We start from the raw sequence: 24,777 nt of genomic DNA, 5'->3' as shown, positions 1-24,777 counted from the left end.
AACAACTACTGCAATATAAGAATACATATCGACTCCGCCTCTTCCTCATCCTTTAACAACTACTGCAGTAAAATAATATCAATCGACTCCGCCTACTCCTTCAACAACTACTGCAGTATGAGAATATCAATCGACTCCGCCTCCTCCTTCAACAACTACTGCAGTATAAGAATATCAATCGACTCTGCCTCCTCCTTCAACAACTACTGCAGTATAAGAATACATATCGACTCCGCCTCCTCCTTCAACAACTACTGCAGTATGAGAATATCAATCGACTCCACCTACTCCTTCAACAACTACTGCAGTATAAGAATTTCAATCGACTCCGCTTCCTCCTTCAACAACTACTGCAGTATAAGAATTTCAATCGACTCCGCCTCCTCCTTCAACAACTACTGCAGTATAAGAATTTCAATCGACTCCGCCTACTCCTTCAACAACTACTGCAGTATAAGAATTTCAATCGACTCCGCCTCCTCCTTCAACAACTACTGCAGTATAAGAATTTCAATCGACTCCGCCTCCTCCTTCAACAACTACTGCAGTATAAAAATTTCAATCGACTCCGCCTCCTCCTTCAACAACTACTGCAGTATAAGAATTTCAATCGACTCCGCCTACTCCTTCAACAACTACTGCAGTATAAGAATTTCAATCGACTCCGTCGCCTCCTTCAACAACTACTGCAGTATAAGAATATCAATCGACTCCGCCTACTCCTTCAACAACTACTGCAGTATAAGAATTTAAATTGACTCCGCCTCTCCCTCCTCCTTCAACAACTACTACGGTATAAGAATACATATCGACTCCGCCTCTTCCTCATCCTTCAACAACTACTGCAGTATAAGAATATCAATTGACTCCGCCTCTCCCTCCTCCTTCAACAACTACTGCGGTATAAGAATACATATCGACTCCGCCTCTTCCTCATCCTTCAACAACTACTGCAGTATAAGAATATCAATCGACTCCGCCTACTCCTTCAACAACTACTGCAGTATAAGAATTTCAATCGACTCCGCCTCCTCCTTCAACAACTACTGCGGTATAAGAATTTCAATCGACTCCGCCTCCTCCTTCAACAACTACTGCAGTATAAGAATTTCAATCGACTCCGCCTCCTCCTTCAACAACTACTGCAGTATAAGAATATCAATCGACTCCGCCTACTCCTTCAACAACTACTGCAATATAAGAATACATATCGACTCCGCCTCTTCCTCATCCTTTAACAACTACTGCAGTAAAATAATATCAATCGACTCCGCCTACTCCTTCAACAACTACTGCAATATAAGAATACATATCGACTCCGCCTCTTCCTCATCCTTTAACAACTACTGCAGTAAAATAATATCAATCGACTCCGCCTACTCCTTCAACAACTACTGCAGTATAAGAATTTCAATCGACTCCGCCTACTCCTTCAACAACTACTGCAGTATGAGAATATCAATCGACTCCGCCTACTCCTTCAACAACTACTGCAGTATAAGAATTTCAATGGACTCCGCCTCCTCCTTCAACAACTACTGCAGTATAAGAATACATATCGACTCCGCCTCCTCCTTCAACAACTACTGCAGTATGAGAATATCAATCGACTCCACCTACTCCTTCAACAACTACTGCAGTATAAGAATTTCAATCGACTCCGCTTCCTCCTTCAACAACTACTGCAGTATAAGAATTTCAATCGACTCCGCCTCCTCCTTCAACAACTACTGCAGTATAAGAATTTCAATCGACTCCGCCTACTCCTTCAACAACTACTGCAGTATAAGAATTTCAATCGACTCCGCCTCCTCCTTCAACAACTACTGCAGTATAAGAATTTCAATCGACTCCGCCTCCTCCTTCAACAACTACTGCAGTATAAAAATTTCAATCGACTCCGCCTCCTCCTTCAACAACTACTGCAGTATAAGAATTTCAATCGACTCCGCCTACTCCTTCAACAACTACTGCAGTATAAGAATTTCAATCGACTCCGTCGCCTCCTTCAACAACTACTGCAGTATAAGAATATCAATCGACTCCGCCTACTCCTTCAACAACTACTGCAGTATAAGAATTTAAATTGACTCCGCCTCTCCCTCCTCCTTCAACAACTACTACGGTATAAGAATACATATCGACTCCGCCTCTTCCTCATCCTTCAACAACTACTGCAGTATAAGAATATCAATTGACTCCGCCTCTCCCTCCTCCTTCAACAACTACTGCGGTATAAGAATACATATCGACTCCGCCTCTTCCTCATCCTTCAACAACTACTGCAGTATAAGAATATCAATCGACTCCGCCTACTCCTTCAACAACTACTGCAGTATAAGAATTTCAATCGACTCCGCCTCCTCCTTCAACAACTACTGCGGTATAAGAATTTCAATCGACTCCGCCTCCTCCTTCAACAACTACTGCAGTATAAGAATTTCAATCGACTCCGCCTCCTCCTTCAACAACTACTGCAGTATAAGAATATCAATCGACTCCGCCTACTCCTTCAACAACTACTGCAATATAAGAATACATATCGACTCCGCCTCTTCCTCATCCTTTAACAACTACTGCAGTAAAATAATATCAATCGACTCCGCCTACTCCTTCAACAACTACTGCAATATAAGAATACATATCGACTCCGCCTCTTCCTCATCCTTTAACAACTACTGCAGTAAAATAATATCAATCGACTCCGCCTACTCCTTCAACAACTACTGCAGTATAAGAATTTCAATCGACTCCGCCTACTCCTTCAACAACTACTGCAGTATGAGAATATCAATCGACTCCGCCTACTCCTTCAACAACTACTGCAGTATAAGAATTTCAATGGACTCCGCCTCCTCCTTCAACAACTACTGCAGTATAAGAATACATATCGACTCCGCCTCTTCCTCATCCTTTAACAACTACTGCAGTAAAATAATATCAATCGACTCCGCCTACTCCTTCAACAACTACTGCAATATAAGAATACATATCGACTCCGCCTCTTCCTCATCCTTTAACAACTACTGCAGTAAAATAATATCAATCGACTCCGCCTACTCCTTCAACAACTACTGCAGTATGAGAATATCAATCGACTCCGCCTCCTCCTTCAACAACTACTGCAGTATAAGAATATCAATCGACTCTGCCTCCTCCTTCAACAACTACTGCAGTATAAGAATACATATCGACTCCGCCTCCTCCTTCAACAACTACTGCAGTATGAGAATATCAATCGACTCCACCTACTCCTTCAACAACTACTGCAGTATAAGAATTTCAATCGACTCCGCCTCCTCCTTCAACAACTACTGCAGTATAAGAATTTCAATCGACTCCGCCTCCTCCTTCAACAACTACTGCAGTATAAGAATTTCAATCGACTCCGCCTACTCCTTCAACAACTACTGCAGTATAAGAATTTCAATCGACTCCGCCTCCTCCTTCAACAACTACTGCAGTATAAGAATTTCAATCGACTCCGCCTCCTCCTTCAACAACTACTGCAGTATAAGAATTTCAATCGACTCCGCCTCCTCCTTTAACAACTACTGCAGTATAAGAATTTCAATCGACTCCGCCTACTCCTTCAACAACTACTGCAGTATAAGAATTTCAATCGACTCCGTCGCCTCCTTCAACAACTACTGCAGTATAAGAATATCAATCGACTCCGCCTCCTCCTTCAACAACTACTGCAGTATAAGAATTTCAATCGACTCCGCCTCCTCCTTCAACAACTACTGCAGTATAAGAATTTCAATCGACTCCGCCTCCTCCTTCAACAACTACTGCAGTATAAGAATATCAATCGACTCCGCCTACTCCTTCAACAACTACTGCAGTATGAGAATATCAATCGACTCCGCCTACTCCTTCAACAACTACTGCAGTATAAGAATTTCAATCGACTCCGCCTCCTCCTTCAACAACTACTGCAGTATAAGAATACATATCGACTCCGCCTCTTCCTCATCCTTTAACAACTACTGCAGTAAAATAATATCAATCGACTCCGCCTACTCCTTCAACAACTACTGCAATATAAGAATACATATCGACTCCGCCTCTTCCTCATCCTTTAACAACTACTGCAGTAAAATAATATCAATCGACTCCGCCTACTCCTTCAACAACTACTGCAATATAAGAATACATATCGACTCCGCCTCTTCCTCATCCTTTAACAACTACTGCAGTAAAATAATATCAATCGACTCCGCCTACTCCTTCAACAACTACTGCAGTATAAGAATTTCAATCGACTCCGCCTACTCCTTCAACAACTACTGCAGTATGAGAATATCAATCGACTCCGCCTACTCCTTCAACAACTACTGCAGTATAAGAATTTCAATCGACTCCGCCTCCTCCTTCAACAACTACTGCAGTATAAGAATACATATCGACTCCGCCTCTTCCTCATCCTTTAACAACTACTGCAGTAAAATAATATCAATCGACTCCGCCTACTCCTTCAACAACTACTGCAATATAAGAATACATATCGACTCCGCCTCTTCCTCATCCTTTAACAACTACTGCAGTAAAATAATATCAATCGACTCCGCCTACTCCTTCAACAACTACTGCAGTATGAGAATATCAATCGACTCCGCCTCCTCCTTCAACAACTACTGCAGTATAAGAATATCAATCGACTCTGCCTCCTCCTTCAACAACTACTGCAGTATAAGAATACATATCGACTCCGCCTCCTCCTTCAACAACTACTGCAGTATGAGAATATCAATCGACTCCACCTACTCCTTCAACAACTACTGCAGTATAAGAATTTCAATCGACTCCGCTTCCTCCTTCAACAACTACTGCAGTATAAGAATTTCAATCGACTCCGCCTCCTCCTTCAACAACTACTGCAGTATAAGAATTTCAATCGACTCCGCCTACTCCTTCAACAACTACTGCAGTATAAGAATTTCAATCGACTCCGCCTCCTCCTTCAACAACTACTGCAGTATAAGAATTTCAATCGACTCCGCCTCCTCCTTCAACAACTACTGCAGTATAAGAATTTCAATCGACTCCGCCTCCTCCTTTAACAACTACTGCAGTATAAGAATTTCAATCGACTCCGCCTACTCCTTCAACAACTACTGCAGTATAAGAATTTCAATCGACTCCGTCGCCTCCTTCAACAACTACTGCAGTATAAGAATATCAATCGACTCCGCCTCCTCCTTCAACAACTACTGCAGTATAAGAATTTCAATCGACTCCGCCTCCTCCTTCAACAACTACTGCAGTATAAGAATTTCAATCGACTCCGCCTCCTCCTTCAACAACTACTGCAGTATAAGAATATCAATCGACTCCGCCTCCTCCTTCAACAACTACTGCGGTATAAGAATTTCAATCGACTCCGCCTCCTCCTTCAACAACTACTGCATTATAAGAATTTCAATCAACTCCGCCTACTCCTTCAACAACTACTGCAGTATAAGAATTTCAATCGACTCCGCCTCCTCCTTCAACAACTACTGCAGTATAAGAATTTCAATCGACTCCGCCTCCTCCTTCAACAACTACTGCAGTATAAGAATTTCAATCGACTCCGTCTCCTCCTTCAACAACTACTGCAGTATAAGAATTTCAATCGACTCCGCCTCCTCCTTCAACAACTACTGCAGTATAAGAATACATATCGACTCCGCCTCTTCCTCATCCTTTAACAACTACTGCAGTAAAATAATATCAATCGACTCCGCCTACTCCTTCAACAACTACTGCAGTATAAGAATACATATCGACTCCGCCTCTTCCTCATCCTTTAACAACTACTGCAGTAAAATAATATCAATCGACTCCGCCTACTCCTTCAACAACTACTGCAGTATAAGAATTTCAATCGACTCCGCCTCCTCCTTCAACAACTACTGCAGTATAAGAATTTCAATCGACTCCGCCTCCTCCTTCAACAACTACTGCAGTATAAGAATATCAATCGACTCCGGCCTACTCCTTCAACAACTACTGCAGTATAAGAATTTAAATCGACTCCGCCTCCTCCTTCAACAACTACTGCAGTATAAGAATTTCAATCAACTCCGCCTCCTCCTTCAACAACTACTGCAGTATAAGAATACATATCGACTCCGCCTTTTCCTCATCCTTTAACAACTACTGCAGTAAAATAATATCAATCGACTCCGCCTACTCCTTCAACAACTACTGCAGTATAAGAATACATATCGACTCCGCCTCTTCCTCATCCTTTAACAACTACTGCAGTAAAATAATATCAATCGACTCCGCCTACTCCTTCAACAACTACTGCAGTATAAGAATTTCAATCGACTCCGCCTCCTCCTTCAACAACTACTGCAGTATAAGAATTTCAATCGACTCCGCCTCCTCCTTCAACAACTACTGCAGTATAAGAATATCAATCGACTCCGCCTACTCCTTCAACAACTACTGCGGTATAAGAATTTCAATCGACTCCGCCTCCTCCTTCAACAACTACTGCAGTATAAGAATTTCAATCGACTCCGCCTCCTCCTTCAACAACTACTGCAGTATAAGAATATCAATCGACTCCGCCTACTCCTTCAACAACTACTGCAATATAAGAATACATATCGACTCCGCCTCTTCCTCATCCTTTAACAACTACTGCAGTAAAATAATATCAATCGACTCCGCCTACTCCTTCAACAACTACTGCAATATAAGAATACATATCGACTCCGCCTCTTCCTCATCCTTTAACAACTACTGCAGTAAAATAATATCAATCGACTCCGCCTACTCCTTCAACAACTACTGCAGTATAAGAATTTCAATCGACTCCGCCTACTCCTTCAACAACTACTGCAGTATGAGAATATCAATCGACTCCGCCTACTCCTTCAACAACTACTGCAGTATAAGAATTTCAATCGACTCCGCCTCCTCCTTCAACAACTACTGCAGTATAAGAATACATATCGACTCCGCCTCTTCCTCATCCTTTAACAACTACTGCAGTAAAATAATATCAATCGACTCCGCCTACTCCTTCAACAACTACTGCAATATAAGAATACATATCGACTCCGCCTCTCCCTCCTCCTTCAACAACTACTGCAGTATAAGAATATCAATCGACTCTGCCTCCTCCTTCAACAACTACTGCAGTATAAGAATACATATCGACTCCGCCTCCTCCTTCAACAACTACTGCAGTATGAGAATATCAATCGACTCCGCCTACTCCTTCAACAACTACTGCAGTATAAGAATTTCAATCGACTCCGCCTCCTCCTTCAACAACTACTGCAGTATAAGAATTTCAATCGACTCCGCCTCCTCCTTCAACAACTACTGCAGTATAAGAATTTCAATCGACTCCGCCTACTCCTTCAACAACTACTGCAGTATAAGAATTTCAATCGACTCCGCCTACTCCTTCAACAACTACTGCAGTATAAGAATTTCAATCGACTCCGCCTCCTCCTTCAACAACTACTGCAGTATAAAAATTTCAATCGACTCCGCCTCCTCCTTCAACAACTACTGCAGTATAAGAATTTCAATCGACTCCGCCTACTCCTTCAACAACTACTGCAGTATAAGAATTTCAATCGACTCCGTCGCCTCCTTCAACAACTACTGCAGTATAAGAATATCAATCGACTCCGCCTACTCCTTCAACAACTACTGCAGTATGAGAATATCAATCGACTCCGCCTACTCCTTCAACAACTACTGCAGTATAAGAATATCAATCGACTCCGTCGCCTCCTCATCCTCCAACACACCAACTATAAAATTCCCTTTGAAAGCAAGACCAATTAAAGTTACTTTGACATATCATTAAAAACACCAACCTAACATTTTGTTTTCAAACTATCCTCCCTTGAAATGTTGAAACATTTGAGGGAAAGAGCATTGCTTAAAAAGTGGGTGAGTGAGTGAGTGAGTGAGTGAACGAGCGGGGTGCACAGGTAAGCGAGAGAAAGTATGACTTCATTGGTGTGCGTTGTGTACGGTGTCCATATTAGCAGTCCCAAGGAGTCCCAAGGTGTCAGGCTATCTTAACGCTGCCCCCCCCCCCCCCCCCACCCCCATACCTTGAGTGCGTCCTGGGTGTCGTCCAGACAGTAGACTCTAATGTGGTACTCCAGGGTGGTGCTTGACACAGGGCCGAAGATGGCCAGTTTGAGGCGCTTGGCGGCAGCCTTGCTGACAGACTGGCCCACCAGGCAGTAGGTCCCCAGGGTCTCTGTCAGTAGATGACATGCCTCCTCATCCATCTGGATATAGCAGGGTGTGGTGAAGTTCTCCTCCCCGACCACTACCACGTCCTGAAAGGGACACAAACACACGGTTATTGTATGATGAGAGTGTCCATACAGCATGGTTTGTGTGTGTGTGTGTGTGTGTGTGTGTGTGTGTGTGTGTGTGTGTACAAACAGCACACACTGGCCAAGTCTGACCTCTCCTCTAAGTCTCCTCTTTCTTGTTCCATAACTCTGTTACCCACACTGTGATCCTCTACCTTCTTTTATCTATAATCCTTATCCTGGTGCCTACAGTACACCAGCCACACACAAACATTCATTTTCCTGCTATTATGAGGGGAGAAAAAAATGAATTAAAAGGGTTGGCAGTAAGCTTGGCCGTTAAACAGTATAACAGCAACATTAAAGCTGGTCTTTAGCCTCTTTAATAGGACCTCAGAGACAGCACCAGTCATATAATGAGAGAATAGCAAGGCAAAGGGTGGGGTACAGTACTGCATTGAAGGCTAGACTGGACGACTGTTCACTTCCATTTAGACTACAATTAACCAATGGGTTGAAGCACGGATATGTAAGGATTCTAACGCCTTCAGAATTCTCGTGGTACTGATGTGGTATTAAAACGTATAGTAAAAATTAAGCATAAAGGTCCAGCGATAGACTAGCATGCTGTCCAGGAGGTGTACTGGTACATCAAGCTGTCTGTCTCACTACAGAAACAGGAGATAGACTAGCGTCCTGTCCAGGAGGTGTACTGGTACATCAAGCTGTCTGTCTCACTACAGAGACAGGAGATAGACTAGCGTCCTGTCCAGGAGGTGTACTGGTACATCAAGCTCTCTGTCTCACTACAGAAACAGGAGATAGACTAGAGTCCTGTCCAGGGGGTGTACTGGTACATCAAGCTGTCTGTCTCACTACAGAAACAGGAGATAGACTAGCGTCCTGTCCAGGAGGTGTACTGGTACATCAAGCTGTCTGTCTCACTACAGAGACAGGAGATAGACTAGCGTCCTGTCCAGGAGGTGTACTGGTACATCAAGCTGTCTGTCTCACTACAGAAACAGGAGATAGACTAGAGTCCTGTCCAGGGGGTGTACTGGTACATCAAGCTGTCTGTCTCACTACAGAAACAGGAGATAGACTAGAGTCCTGTCCAGGGGGTGTACTGGTACATCAAGCTGTCTGTCTCACTACAGAAACAGGAGATAGACTAGCGTCCTGTCCAGGAGGTGTACTGGTACATCAAGCTGTCTGTCTCACTACAGAAACAGGAGATAGACTAGTGTCCTATCCAGGAGGTGTACTGTTACATCAAGCTGTCTGTCTCACTACAGAAACAGGAGATAGACTAGCATCCTGTCCAGGAGGTGTACTGGTACATCAAGCTGTCTGTCTCACTACAGAAACAGGAGATAGACTAGCGTCCTGTCCAGGAGGTGTACTGGTACATCAAGCTGTCTGTCTCACTACAGAAACAGGAGATAGACTAGCATCCTGTCCAGGGGGTGAACCTTCGTCCCAGTCTGAGGTCTGGATCGCACTGGAGCAGGTTTTCATCAAGGATCTCTCTGTACTTTGCTCCTTTCATCTTTCCATTGATCCTGAATAGTCTCTTTACATTTCAATTGAGCTATACCGCAGATTGTCTGCGATACGGATTGAATCGAGCCCTTAAGTTGTCTTTTTTCCATTTGACTTTTGTATCGGAGTTGTTGCTCCTTTCCACCCCCCCGTCACCTTCTGAAGGATGATATAGCTATAGTCTGGTATGGAAGAGGACACATTATTATAGATCAACTCAGGTCCTTTTTCTGAAATGACTATTGAGCTCCAAATCACACCTTATTTGGAGTTATGTGCCTTTTGATGAGCCGTATCAATACGAGGTTGTAGAAAACCAATATTGTGTGAATCAGTTATTGCTTCTAACCACAGCTGTGATTTTTCCCAGAATATAGCTGACAGGCTGTGTCCAACTCTATGGCTGTGTCCAACTCTATGGATTGCATTCTGATCTGTGGCTCAATAAACCTAAGCACCCACCCACACACATACTGCATGCATAATTGTGGGCAGACATTGTGTTTCTGTGCGATAACAACAGTGACGCCTGCAGACAGTCTTATCACAAACAGTACAAACACACCACCAATACAGGACCGGGTGGGCCTCTATCACACACACCCCACTCCTCAGAGGTAGTCTGCTCACGCTGTGAGAGAGGGAGGGAAGGAGAGAAAGGAGGGAGGGAGGGATGGAGCAGAGGGAGGGCGGGATGGAACAGAGGGAGGGATGGATGGAACAGAGGGAGGGATGGATGGAACAGAGCGGAGGGATGGAGAGAAAGGAGGGAGGGAGGGAAGGGAGAGATGGATGGAACAGAGGGGGGGATGGAACATAGGAAGGGAACGGAGGGAGGGACGGAACACAGGGAGGGAGGGAACAGAGAGAGGAAGGGATGGAACAGAGGGAGGGAGGAAGGGATGGAACAGAGGGAGGGAGGGAAGGGAGGAATGGAAAGAAAGGAGAGAGGGAGCGAGCGAGGGATGGATGATGGAACATAGGGAGGGAAAGGAGGGAGGGAACGGAGGGAGGGAGGAAGACATGGAACGGAGGGAGGGAGGAAGACATGGAACAGAGGGAAGGAGGAAGGGAGAGATGGGACAGAGGGAGGGAGGAAGACATGGAACAGAGGGAGGGAGGAAGGGAGAGATGGGACAGAGGGAGGGAGGGAATGGAGGGAGGGAGGGAGAGAACGGACGGAGGGAGGGAAAGGAGGGAAGGGTGGAACAGAGGGAGGGATGGAACAGAGGGAGTGAGAGATGGAACAGAGGAAGGGATGGAACAGAGGGATACAACAGAGGGAGGGATGGAACAGAGGGAGTGAGAGATGGAATAGAGGAAGGGATGGAACGGAGGGATGAAACAGAGGGGTGGAGGGGTGGAACTGGAGCAAATTCCTTGTGCTAACAGTTTTTCAACCATCCTGCTGGTCTAATTGAGTTTGGGTGCTGTGTTTACAGAGCCCTGCCAAGCGTGGCCCAGTCTGTCTTCTTCCCCTGCCATCACTACACTTATCCCATTCTACAAGCATGTGTCTGCATCCCAAATGGTACCCTGTATAGTCCCCTACCTTTGACCAGAGCCTGTATAGTCCCCTACCTTTGACCAGAGCCTGTATAGTCCCCTACCTTTGACCAGAGCCAGTATGGAAGAGGATGCTATTTGGGAAGCAGCCTGTCTTTATGTCGATATTGGCATGGGGGACCTCTGCAGTTCCTCTTACCCAGGAGACATGCCTGTTCCTCCAGACTATATCTTCTGTATACAATTCAACACTATGACTTCCTTGTCAACAGCAGGTAAAGTATACACATTTATGGTATATTTCATCTGACAAAGCTTCATGCCCAAAAACATTTTTCTGGCTTTTGCAAGCATGAATATTTCAGTTGTATTCTTCAATGACTAGTCCCACCCTCTCAGCTATAGGTTGTGATCCCCTGCTCAGACGTTGCATGCATCAACCAATGGTGGCGTGCGATGTCATCGACTGTGCAGTCAGGCACCAGATTGCTGATACATGTGGTTAGCTGATACGTATTGTAAAACCTGGCATACGTCTGAGCAGGGGAACATGACCTGTGACTTATACCTAAGCCTGACCATTACTAGCGTTCTCACCTCCCATTGGCCCTGATGCAGCTGGTTCTTCAACTGGATCTGCCAGACGTCTCCGTCGGCCTCGGCACAGTGATGAATGGTGAGGATGACTGGGCGGGTCAGGAGGGCCCCTGGGGGACCACAGCTCACCACGGGGCTCAACACTGTCTGAACATCCTCTACCGGTGGCCTAGAGAGCGAGAGAAGGAGAGAGAGAGAGATTTTAAAATGCTCCCTTCAGGGCAAAATGTATTGTCACTGTAGTAAACTTTTTTTTTAACAGAACCTCAACTGATGTTTGTAGATATGTGAATGTCCTTTGGTTACCGAAGTACAGTGCATTCGGAAAGTATTCAGACCCCTTGACTTTTTCCTAATTTTGTTATGTTACAAACTTATTCTAAAATGGATTAAATAGTTTTTTCCCCCTCATCTACACACATTACCCCATAATGACAAAGCAAAAAAAAAAAAAAAAATACGGAAATATCACATTAACATAAGTATTTACTCAGTAATTTTTTGAAGCACATTTGGCAGCAAGCCTCAAGTCTTCTTGGGTATGACGCTACAAGCTTGGCACACGTGTATTTGGGGAGGTTCTCCTATTCTTCTCTGCAAATCCTCTCAAGATCTGTCAGGTTGGATGGGGAGCGTCGCTGCACAGCTATTTTCAGGTCTCTCTAGAGATGTTTGACCAGGTTCAAGTCTGGGCTGGCTGGGCCACTCAAGGACATTCAGAGACTTGTCCTGAAGCCACTCCTGCGTTGTCTTGGCTGTGTGCTTAGGGTCATTGTCCTGTTGGAAGGGGAACCTTCACCCCAGTCTGAGGGACTGGAGGTGTACTGGTACATCAAGCTGTCTGTCTCACTACAGAAACAGTAGATAGACTAGCATCCTGTCCAGGAGGTGTACTGGTATATCAAGCTGTCTGTCTCACTACAGAAACAGGAGAAAGATTAGCATCCTGTCCAGGAGGTGTACTGGTACATCAAGCTGTCTGTCTCACTACAGAAACAGGAGATAGACTAAAGTTCTGTCCAGGAGGTGAACCTTCGCCCCAGTCTGAGGTCCTGATCGCTCAGGAGCAGGTTTTCATCAAGGATCTCTCTGTACTTTGCTCCGTTTATCTTTCCATCGATCCTGAATAGTCTCCCAGTCCCTGCCACTGAATAACATCCCCACAGCATGATGCTGCCACCACCATGCTTCACCGTAGGGATGGTGCCAGGTTTCCTCCAGACGTGACGCTTGGCATTCAGGCAAAATAATTCAATCTTGGTTTCATCAGACCAGAGAATCTTGTTTCTCATGGTCAGAATCCTTTAGGTGCCTTTCAGCAAACTCCAAGCGGGCTGTCATGTGCCTTTTACTGAGGAGTGGCTTAAAGGCCGATTGGTTGAGTGCTGCAGAGATGGTTGTCCTTCTGGAAGGTTCTCCCATCTCCACAGAGGAACCCTGGAGCTCTGTGAGAGTGACCATCAGTTTGGCCGGGCGGCCAGCTCTAGGAAGAGTCTTGGTGGCTCCAAACATCTTCCCATTGAAGAATGACGCAGGCCACTGTGTTCTTGAGGATCTTCAATGCTGCAGAAATGTTTTGGTACCCTTCCCCAGATCTCTGCCTCGACACAATCCTGTCTCTGAGCTCTACGGACAATTCCTTTGATCTCATGGCTTGGTTTTTGCTCAGACATGCACTGTCAACTGTGGGACCTTACAGTGGGTATAGAAAGTCACCACCCTCTTTCAAAATGTTCACATTTTGTTGCCTTACAGCCTGAAATGAAAACACATAACATTTGACTTTTTCCGGCGTTATTTACACACAGTAACCCACAATATTCAAAAAAAAATGTTTAACTCAAGTAAAATACGCTTTTTGGATAAGTGAACCTCCCCTTAGAATTGCAATTGCAAACTTGCTGAGGCATAACCAACCACCTTCCAGATCACAAATCAAGCTAATTGGCTTCCATCGATGATCAATTGTAGTGACTTTGATTAGTTCAGAATAAAACCAGTTGTTCATAGAGGACTCCACTGCTTAGTACTGCAATTCAAAGCACAAGTCAGGGGATGGATATACAAATACTTCAAAGGCTTTGTCTATCCCTCAGAGCACAGTTAAGAAGTGGTTAAGGTGTATGGCACCACCCAGACCCTGTACAGATTAGGCCGTCTCTTCAACCTGGATGACCGGGCAAGGAGGAGACTGATCAGAGAGGCTACCAAGAAGCCAATGACGACTGCGAAGGAGGCAAAGACTGGTCAATGTGTGCATGTGACCACAATATCACAAGCGTTCCACAAATCTGGTGGAGGTGGCAAGAAAAAAAAACACTCCTCAAAAAAAGCCACTATCAAGTCTCGTTTGAGCTTTGCCAAAAAGCACATTGTAGATTCTGAGGCCAAGTGGCAAAAGGTGCTGTGGTCAGATGAGACCAAAATTGACCTTTTTGTCCTGAACGTAAAACGATATGTCTGGCGAAAACCCAATATATTTTTCCACCCAAAGAACACCATGCCTACAGTAAAGCATGGCGGTGGCAGCGCCCTGTTGTGGGGTGTTTCTCTTCGTCAGGGACTGGATAAGATAGAAGGGAAAATGGAAAGTGCAAAATACCGACAGATTCTGGTCCTTGAGTGGCCTAGTCAGATCCCCGACGTAAATCCCATCAAGAATCTGTGGAATGACTTGATGAGTACAGTCCATGAGCTGTCACCATACAATTTGACTGAGCTTCAACAATTCTGCAAGGAAGAATGGGCAAATATTGCACAGTCTAGGTGTGCAAAGTTAGTAGAGACGTATTCAAAGAGACTCATGGCTGTAATTCAAGCAAAAGGTGGTTCCACCAAGTATTAACTCAGGGGGGTGTTCACTTATCCAAATAGGGTATTTTACTTTTTTAATTGTAGTTCATTTTCAGAGTTATTTTGAATTTTCTTTTCACTTGGATATTCTGGGTTACTGTCTGTAAATATAACCAGAAAAAAGTCTGATTTATGTGTTTTCATTTCAAGCTGTAAGGCAATAAAAGGTGAACATTTTGAAAGGGGGTGGTGACTTTCTATACCCACTGTAGACAGTTGTGTTTTTCTAAATCATGTCCAATCAATTGAATTTACCACAGGTGGACACCAATCAAGTTGTAGAAACATCTCTAGGATGCACCTGAGCTCAATGTCAAGTCTCATAGCAAAGGGTCTGAATATTTATGTAAATACGGTATCTGCTTTTTTATTTTTAATACATTTGCAAACATTTCTGTTTTCTGTTTGTGATTATGGGGTGTAGATTGGTGAGGAACACATGCAATTTAATACATTTTAGAATAAGGCTGTAACGTAACAAAATGTGTAAAAAGACCCCTAGTCTGATTCTTTTCCGAATGCACTGTATACACACAGCACCTTTTCTATTACATTTCTCTTGAGTAGTGGACAAAATGTCTCAAATATGATTGGTACTGAAAATCTGTCTTTTATCTGGGTAATACTGGGACTGGTATCATTGGCGGTGGGTAAGAATACAGGGGCTTAGCTGGTATGAAGCTGCAGGGAGGCAGGCTGACAGAACAGCCAGGCAGGAAGGCAGGCAGGCTGACAGAACAGCTAGGAAGGAAGGCTGACAGAACAGCCAGGAAGGAAGGAAGGCAGGCTGACAGAACAGCCAGGCAGGAAGGCAGGCAGGCTGACAGAACAGCCAGGCAGGAAGGCTGACAGAACAGGCTGACAGGAAGGCAGGCAGGCTGACAGAATAGGCTGATAGGAAGGCAGGCAGGCTGACAGAATAGGCTGACAGGAAGGCCCTGGTGCTGCTGCTGTGCTAATGGAGCTCACCTCATGCTGTCCTTCCTGTGCACCGTCACGTACATCTCATACACACGACCCTGAGGAACAGCACCCGCTGGCACCAGCAAGCTCACACCTGCAGGAGGGAGGGAGGAAGGAGGAGAGTGAGGGAGGGAGAGAGAGCGAGAGCACGAAGAGAGAGGGAAAGGGAGAAAGAGCGAGAACGCGGAGAGAGGGGGAGAAAGAGCGAGAGCGTGGAGAGAGCGAGAACGCAGAGAGAGAGCAAGAGAAGGAGCGAGAGGGAGCGAGAAAGAGTGAGAGAAGGAGATAGAGAGAGCGAGAGAAGGATAGAGAGGGAGAGAGAGTAAGAGAAGGAGAGGGAGAAAGAGAGAAAGCACAAGTCAGGTCAGTAAGTCACACCGCAGGCTGTACTCCTGAAAACAACACAGACTGGGCTGGGTGAGAGGCACACATCCACATCAACTATATACCCACACCCCCACATTAAATATCTCAAGTGGCCAACAAAACAGGCCTCCTCTTGGTCCCAGTAGCCACTTATCAGGCTTTTAGCCTGTGTCTGTGATTTGGACTCATTTGGACACAAGGCTGTTTCCTATGTGACTGTTCCTCCTCTTGGTCCAAGTAGCCACTTATCAGGCTTTTAGCCTGTGTCTGATTTGCACTCATTTGGACACAGGGCTGTTTCCAATGTGACTGTTTACTGTGTTCAGTCCCTCCAGCAGGGAGTGAGGCTCTCATCCAATCACTAATTCCCCGCGTCGCTGTGGGGAGCGCTCTAGAGGGTGACATTTGCACTGTTCCCCTGTGCCTCCAGCCAAACACTTACTACAACTAAAGGGGAACTAAAGTGTCAGTGAGTGGGAACACAAGGAACACTTCAAGCCAAGAAGAAAGGACACTAGGCTGTGGCATGTGTTGACAGAGCTGCACAGGAGAACAGAGGTTCAATTAAACCCCTACATCAATACTGCTGGCCAGCTTGATCAGGCTCTTATGTGGAAGTATGACTGCATATCATGTTGGGTAACACTTTACATTACGATGCTCTGAAACCTGTGTAGTAACACTGTACTTACACCAAAATGTAACACATATATATATATATTTAAGCAATAAGGCACGTCAGGGTGTGGTAACAGCCAATATACCACGGCTAAGGGCTGTTCTTAGGCACGGCGCATTGCTGAGTTACTGGATACAGCCCTTAGCCGTGGTATATTGGCCATATACCACAAACCCCCGAGGAGCCTTATTGCTATTATAAACTGATTTATCATCACTAGGAGCAATTAACCAAATACTATGTCACAACAATGTTATTACTGTAGTAATTAGGCGACATTGTTACAACACAGGCAGAGCAACCTCATGTCAAGTGTTCTAGAACAGTTGTCTATGCCCGTTACTGGACATCGAATGTAACGCAATGAGTGTTCTCTCTTCTCTGTCCCCAAGGTAGGTCTGGGGAACAGCTCCCAAACTGCCTATCACTTACCATTATAACATGACTAAAACTAACTCAAACACGACACTAAAGGGACAAACCGGATTGAATCATCACATTCATTGTGTTTAATCAACTCCAAGCCATAATCCCATTTCCTTGGCCCTAATCGGAGCTAATACTCTAATGGCCCAGGCGTGGGCAGCCCCTAGGAACCCTCTATAAGTGGACTGTATTTAATCTCCCCAAGAATCCACAGTCATGTATGTCTGAATCCCAAATGGAATCCCGTCCATGAGGCATGAGCCGGGATCTGCCGCAGTTAGCATTAGTGCTAGGATTTTTTTTAAATACAAGTGCACCCCTTTGGGTCCCCAGGACCAGAACCAGGACAAGGACCAGGACCGGAACAAGGACCAGAACCAGGACAAGGACCGGAACCGGAAACAGGACCAGAACCAGGACCAAAATCAGGACCAGAACCAGGGCCGGAACCAGGACCAGAATCAGGACCAGAACCAGGACCAGGACCGGAACCAGAACCAGGACCGGAACCAGGACCAAAATCAGGACCAGAACCAGGACCAGGGCCGGAACCAGGACCAGAATCAGGACCGGAACCAGGACCAGAATCAGGACCAGAACCAGGACCAGGGCTGGAACCAGGACTAGAATCAGGACCAGAACCAAGACCAGAATCAGGACCAGAACCAGGACCAGAACCAGGACCAGAACCAGGACCAGAACCAGGACCAGGAAACACTGTTACGGTAAAGTGATCACGACAGACTATCAATAACATGCAATATAGTAGGCTACGTGAATGAGTCTACTACAGTAAAGTGATCAGGACAGACTATCAATAACATCCAATATAGTAGGCTACGTGAATGAGTCTACTACAGTACAGTGATCAGGACAGACTATCAATAACATCCAATATAGTAGGCTACGTGAATGAGTCTACTACAGTAAAGTGATCAGGACAGACTATCAATAACATCCAATATAGTAGGCTACGTGAATGAGTCTACTACAGTAAAGTGATCAGGACAGACTATCAATAACATCCAATATAGTAGGCTATGTGAATGAGTCTACTACAGTAAAGTGATCAGGACAGACTATCAATAACATCCAATATAGTAGGCTACGTGAATGAGTCTACTACAGTAAAGTGATCAGGACAGACTATCAATAACATCCAATATAGTAGGCTACGTGAATGAGTCTACTACAGTAAAGTGATCAGGACAGACTATCAATAACATCCAATATAGTAGGCTACGTGAATGAGTCTACTACGGTAAAGTGATCAGGACAGACTATCAATAACATCCAATATAGTAGGCTACGTGAATGAGTCTACTACGGTAAAGTGATCAGGACAGACTATCAATAACATCCAATATAGTAGGCTACGTGAATGAGTCTACTACGGTAAAGTGATCAGGACAGACTATCAATAACATCCAATATAGTAGGCTACGTGAATGAGTCTACTACGGTACAGTGATCAGGACAGACTATCAATAACATCCAATATAGTAGGCTACGTGAATGAGTCTACTACGGTAAAGTGATCAGGACAGACTATCAATAACATCCAATATAGTAGGCTACGTGAATGAGTCTACTACAGTAAAGTGATCAGGACAGACTATCAATAACATCCAATATAGTAGGCTACGTGAATGAGTCTACTACAGTAAAGTGATCAGGACAGACTATCAATAACATCCAATATAGTAGGCTACGTGAATGAGTCTACTACGGTACAGTGATCAGGACAGACTATCAATAACATCCAATATAGTAGGCTACGTGAATGAGTCTACTACAGTAAAGTGATCAGGACAGACTATCAATAACATCCAATATAGTAGGCTACGTGAATGAGTCTACTACGGTACAGTGATCAGGACAGACTATCAATAACATCCAATATAGTAGGCTACGTGAATGAGTCTACTACAGTAAAGTGATCAGGACAGACTATCAATAACATCCAATATAGTAGGCTACGTGAATGAGTCTACTACGGTACAGTGATCAGGACAGACTATCAATAACATCCAATATAGTAGGCTACGTGAATGAGTCTCTACTACGGTACAGTGATCAGGACAGACTATCAATAACATCCAATATAGTAGGCTACGTGAATGAGTCTACTACGGTACAGTGAGCTGACGCAGTACTGGCAACATGGCAACTGTTACACCTCAGTCAGCTACAGTTACCTCTCAATGTGCTTCCGAAACAGTGGCTGATTAGCTTGACATGTCTCCAGCCAGCTATCGGCTTTCATGTCATTCATTAAACAGGTTGCCATGTTCTCCATCTGCTGGCAAACCCGTCACTCCCTTTGAATTAGCTCTTCCATTCATCACCTCGGGATGGGGAGGAATTCCTCCCTGACACAGAGATTTATGTGGCAGTTTTTGACATTGCATTGAGAATGAATGGTGGTGCCATACAGCCTTGCTGTCTGCAGCTGCTGAGAGCAGAGAATAGCATACAGGTGCCAAAGAGGAGGTAAGTCAGTTATGCAGCCTGCTGACAATATCACCAACCTGAAACTCTGTCAACACGCTGGCAATTCAATACAGTACTGAAACACTCAACAAACAGTCAATTCAATACAGTACTGAAACACTCAACGAACTGTCAGTTCAATACAGTACTGAAACACTCAACGAACTGTCAATTCAATACAGTACTGAAACACTCAACGAACTGTCAGTTCAATACAGTACTGAAACACTCAACGAACTGTCAGTTCAATACAGTACTGAAACACTCAACGAACTGGCAATTCAATACAGTACTGAAACACTCAACGAACTGTCAGTTCAATACAGTACTGAAACACTCAACGAACTGTCAGTTCAATACAGTACTGAAACACTCAACGAACTGTCAGTTCAATACAGTACTGAAACACTCAACAAACTGTCAGTTCAATACAGTACTGAAACACTCAACGAACTGTCAGTTCAATACAGTACTGAAACACTCAACGAACTGTCAGTTCAATACAGTACTGAAACACTCAACGAACTGTCAGTTCAATACAGTACTGAAACACTCAACGAACTGTCAGTTCAATACAGTACTGAAACACTCAACGAACTGTCAGTTCAATACAGTACTGAAACACTCAACGAACTGTCAGTTCAATACAGTACTGAAACACTCAACGAACTGTCAGTTCAATACAGTACTGAAACACTCAACGAACTGTCAGTTCAATACAGTACTGAAACACTCAACGAACTGTCAGTTCAATACAGTACTGAAACACTCAACGAACTGTCAGTTCAATACAGTACTGAAACACTCAACGAACTGTCAGTTCAATACAGTACTGAAACACTCAACGAACTGTCAGTTCAATACAGTATTGAAACACTCAACGAACTGTCAGTTCAATACAGTACTGAAACACTCAACGAACTGTCAGTTCAATACAGTATTGAAACACTCAACGAACTGAGAGAAACAGTAATGGCGTGTTTTTGTAGGCACTAACTCCGCCATGGTTCGTTGGTCAAAGCCTATGAGAAAAATGAATGGCGTTTTGGGATAAACGCTGAAAATAAGGTCCTTGGTAAAAACAGGCTTAGGAGATCTTCTACATTTTGTTCTATGAGATAATCTTCATCAGTCACTTTTTGCGTATTTTGAAGAATTTATGTAATAACAAAAAACACAAAACTTCATAATTCATAAAGGTCATGTAGACTGTAGACTGCTATTACCTCAGAACAAAACATAAAGGTCATGTTAACTGACTGCTATTACCTCAGAACAAAACATAAAGGTCATGTTAACTGACTGCTATTACCTCAGAACAAAACATAAAGACTTCATTATTCATAAAGGTCATGTTAACTGACTGCTATTACCTCAGAACAAAACATAAAGACTTCATTATTCATAAAGGTCATGTTAACTGACTGCTATTATCGCAGAACAATACGTGTAAGATCTCCTAAGCCCGTGTTAACCTCAGACCTAATTCCTGAACAAACCAGAGTAACTTATTTCCGGGTTTCAGGACTACAAGCTGGCAAGCTCTATACTATCAACAAACTGTCCATTCAATACTGAAATACTGTCAATGAACTGATGAGTGGTATCTCAACTGGGTATCTAAGAGTTAGAGAGCGTGTCCTTAATGAGAGAAAATAGGCACTGACAGGGGGGCGGCATGGAGGCATGATGGCAGGGTGGCATGATGACAGGGTGGCAGGGTGACACGATGGCAGGGTGGTGGCATGGCAGGATGGCATGATGACAGGGTGGCACGATGGCAGTGGCAAGGTGGTTGCATGGCAGGGTGGCATAATGGCAGGGTGGCATGGTGGCAGGGTGACAGGGTGGTGGCATGGCAGGGTGGCATGATGGCAGGGTGACAGGGTGGTGGCATGGCAGGGTCGCATGATGGCAGGGTGGCATGGTGGTGGCATGGCAGAGTGGCATGATGACAGGGTGGTGGCATAGCAGGGTGGCATGGTGACAGGGTGGCAGGGTGGTGGCATGGCATGGTGGCAGGGTGATATGGTGGCAGGGTGGCATGATGGCAGGGTGGTGGCATGGCAGAGTGGCATGGTGACAGGGTGGCAGGGTGGTGGCATGGCAGGGTGGCATGGTGGCAGGGTGATATGATGGCATGATGACAGGGTGGCATGGTGGCATGATGGCAGGGTGGCAGCGTGGCATAATAGCAGGGTGGCATGATGGCAGGGTGGTGGGCAAGAGTCTCACAGGCCTTTATACACTTATGCTATTTGATGTGGAGAAGATAGAATCACAATAATCACACACTCATAGTGAGTCCTAAACCAGATGCTTCATTTACAGTACTTAAAGAACAACAGAAAACAGTACGCCTGATTGACACTTTAGGGCCAAACTGTACTGAACTGAGCTGTACTGGGCTGGCCTGGTATCTACACATCCACCTGTTATGAAGTGTGACTCAGTCATTAGTATTGGGCTCAGAGAAATGACAGTACCACTGGGCTTCTGCTTCGCTTACTCTGAGGTTTAGGCTGGGTATCTGTAAAGCACTTAACTGTTGATGTAAAAAGTTGATCATATATTCTGATGCCTAGACACCTTACCTCTATAGATATCTAACCATACCACTCCAGTATCCCTGCATATTGTAAATATGGTACTGGCACCGACCATGGAACTGACCCGGTATATAACTACTGACCCTGGAACTGACCCTGTATATTGCTACTGACCCTGGAACTGACCCTGTATTTAGCTACTGACCCTGGAACTGACCCTGTATTTAGCTACTGACCCTGGAACTGACCCTGTATTTAGCTACTGACCCTGGTACTGACCCTGTATATAGCTACTGACCCTGGAACTGACCCTGTATATTGCTACTGACCCTGGAACTGACCCTGCATTCAGCTACTGACCCTGGAACTGACCCTGTATATAGCTATACTGACCCTGGTACTGACCCTGTATATAGCTACTGACCCTGGAACTGACCCTGTATTTAGCTACTGACCCTGGAACTGACCCTGTATTTAGCTATACTGACCCTGGTACTGTCCCTGTATTTAGCTACTGACCCTGGAACTGACCCTGTATTTAGCTATACTGACCCTGGTACTGTCCCTGTATTTAGCTACTGACCCTGGAACTGTCCCTGTATTTAGCTATACTGACCCTGGAACTGACCCTGTATTTAGCTATACTGACCCTGGTACTGACCCTGTATATAGCTACTGACCCTGGAACTGACCCTGTATATTGCTACTGACCCTGATACTGACCCTGTATTTAGCTACTGACCCTGGAACTGACCCTGTATATAGCTACTGACCCTGGTACTGACCCTGTATATAGCTATACTGACCCTGGTACTGACCCTGTATATAGCTACTGACCCTAGAACTGACCCTGTATTTAGCTACTGACCCTGGAACTGACCCTGTATTTAGCTACTGACCCTGGAACTGACCCTGTATATAGCTATACTGACCCTGGTACTGACCCTGTATATAGCTACTGACCCTGGAACTGACCCTGTATTTAGCTACTGACCCTGGAACTGACCCTGTATATAGCTATACTGACCCTGGTACTGACCCTGTATATAGCTACTGACCCTGGAACTGACTCTGTATTTAGCTACTGACCCTGGAACTGACCCTGTATATAGCTATACTGACCCTGGAACTGACCCTGTATTTAGCTACTGACCCTGGAACTGTCCCTGTATTTAGCTACTGACCCTGGTACTGCCCCTGTATTTAGCTATACTGACCCTGGAACTGACCCTGTATTTAGCTATACTGACCCTGGTACTGTCCCTGTATTTAGCTACTGACCCTGGAACTGACCCTGTATTTAGCTATACTGACCCTGGTACTGTCCCTGTATTTAGCTACTGACCCTGGAACTGTCCCTGTATTTAGCTATACTGACCCTGGAACTGACCCTGTATTTAGCTATACTGACCCTGGTACTGACCCTGTATTTAGCTACTGACCCTGGAACTGACCCTGTATATTGCTACTGACCCTGATACTGACCCTGTATTTAGCTACTGACCCTGGTACTGACCCTGTATATAGCTACTGACCCTGGTACTGACCCTGTATATAGCTATACTGACCCTGGTACTGACCCTGTATATAGCTACTGACCCTAGAACTGACCCTGTATTTAGCTACTGACCCTGGATACTGACCCTGTATTTAGCTACTGACCCTGGAACTGACCCTGTATATAGCTATACTGACCCTGGTACTGACCCTGTATATAGCTACTGACCCTGGAACTGACCCTGTATTTAGCTACTGACCCTGGAACTGACCCTGTATATAGCTATACTGACCCTGGTACTGACCCTGTATATAGCTATACTGACCCTGGTACTGACCCTGTATTTAGCTACTGACCCTGGAACTGACCCTGTATATAGCTATACTGACCCTGGAACTGACCCTGTATTTAGCTACTGACCCTGGAACTGTCCCTGTATTTAGCTACTGACCCTGGTACTGCCCCTGTATTTAGCTATACTGACCCTGGAACTGACCCTCTATTTAGCTATACTGACCCTGGTACTGTCCCTGTATTTAGCTACTGACCCTGGAACTGTCCGTGTATTTAGCTATACTGACCCTGGTACTGACCCTGTATTTAGCTATACTGACCCTGGTACTGACCCTGTATATAGCTACTGACCCTGATACTGACCCTGTATATAGCTACTGACCCTGGAACTGACCCTGTATATAGCTATACTGACCCTGGAACTGACCCTGTATTTAGCTACTGACCCTGGAACTGACCCTGTATATTGCTACTGACCCTGGAATTGACCCTGTATATAGCTACTGACCCTGTATATAGCTACTGACCCTGGAACTGTCCCTGTATATAGCTATACTGACCCTGGAACTGACCCTGTATATTGCTACTGACCCTGGAATTGACCCTGTATATAGCTACTGACCCTGGAACTGTCCCTGTATTTAGCTACTGACCCTGGAACTGTCCCTGTATATAGCTATACTGACCCTGGTACTGTCCCTGTATTTAGCTACTGACCCT

General features: G+C 44.9%; 1 protein-coding gene across 1 annotated transcript in view; it reads right to left on the bottom strand.

Moving 5' to 3' along the window:
• unc5ca (unc-5 netrin receptor Ca) overlaps positions 1-24,777 on the bottom strand; it is a 285,855-nt gene that overhangs the window by 27,591 nt on the left and 233,487 nt on the right. The window contains exons 10-12 of the mRNA XM_071404226.1: positions 15,759-15,846; positions 11,937-12,105; positions 8,079-8,312 (exon numbers count right to left, since the gene is read on the bottom strand). Coding sequence (XP_071260327.1) covers positions 8,079-8,312; positions 11,937-12,105; positions 15,759-15,846 — 491 coding nt within the window. The remainder of the gene's footprint in view (positions 1-8,078; positions 8,313-11,936; positions 12,106-15,758; positions 15,847-24,777) is intronic.

The sequence above is a fragment of the Salvelinus alpinus genome, chromosome 5 (assembly GCF_045679555.1).
Source record: "Salvelinus alpinus chromosome 5, SLU_Salpinus.1, whole genome shotgun sequence".
In the NCBI taxonomy this organism is placed as follows: Eukaryota; Metazoa; Chordata; class Actinopteri; order Salmoniformes; family Salmonidae; genus Salvelinus; species Salvelinus alpinus.
The sequence above is the reverse complement of the archived record's forward strand: the minus strand, read 5'-3'. Positions and strand labels throughout refer to the sequence as shown.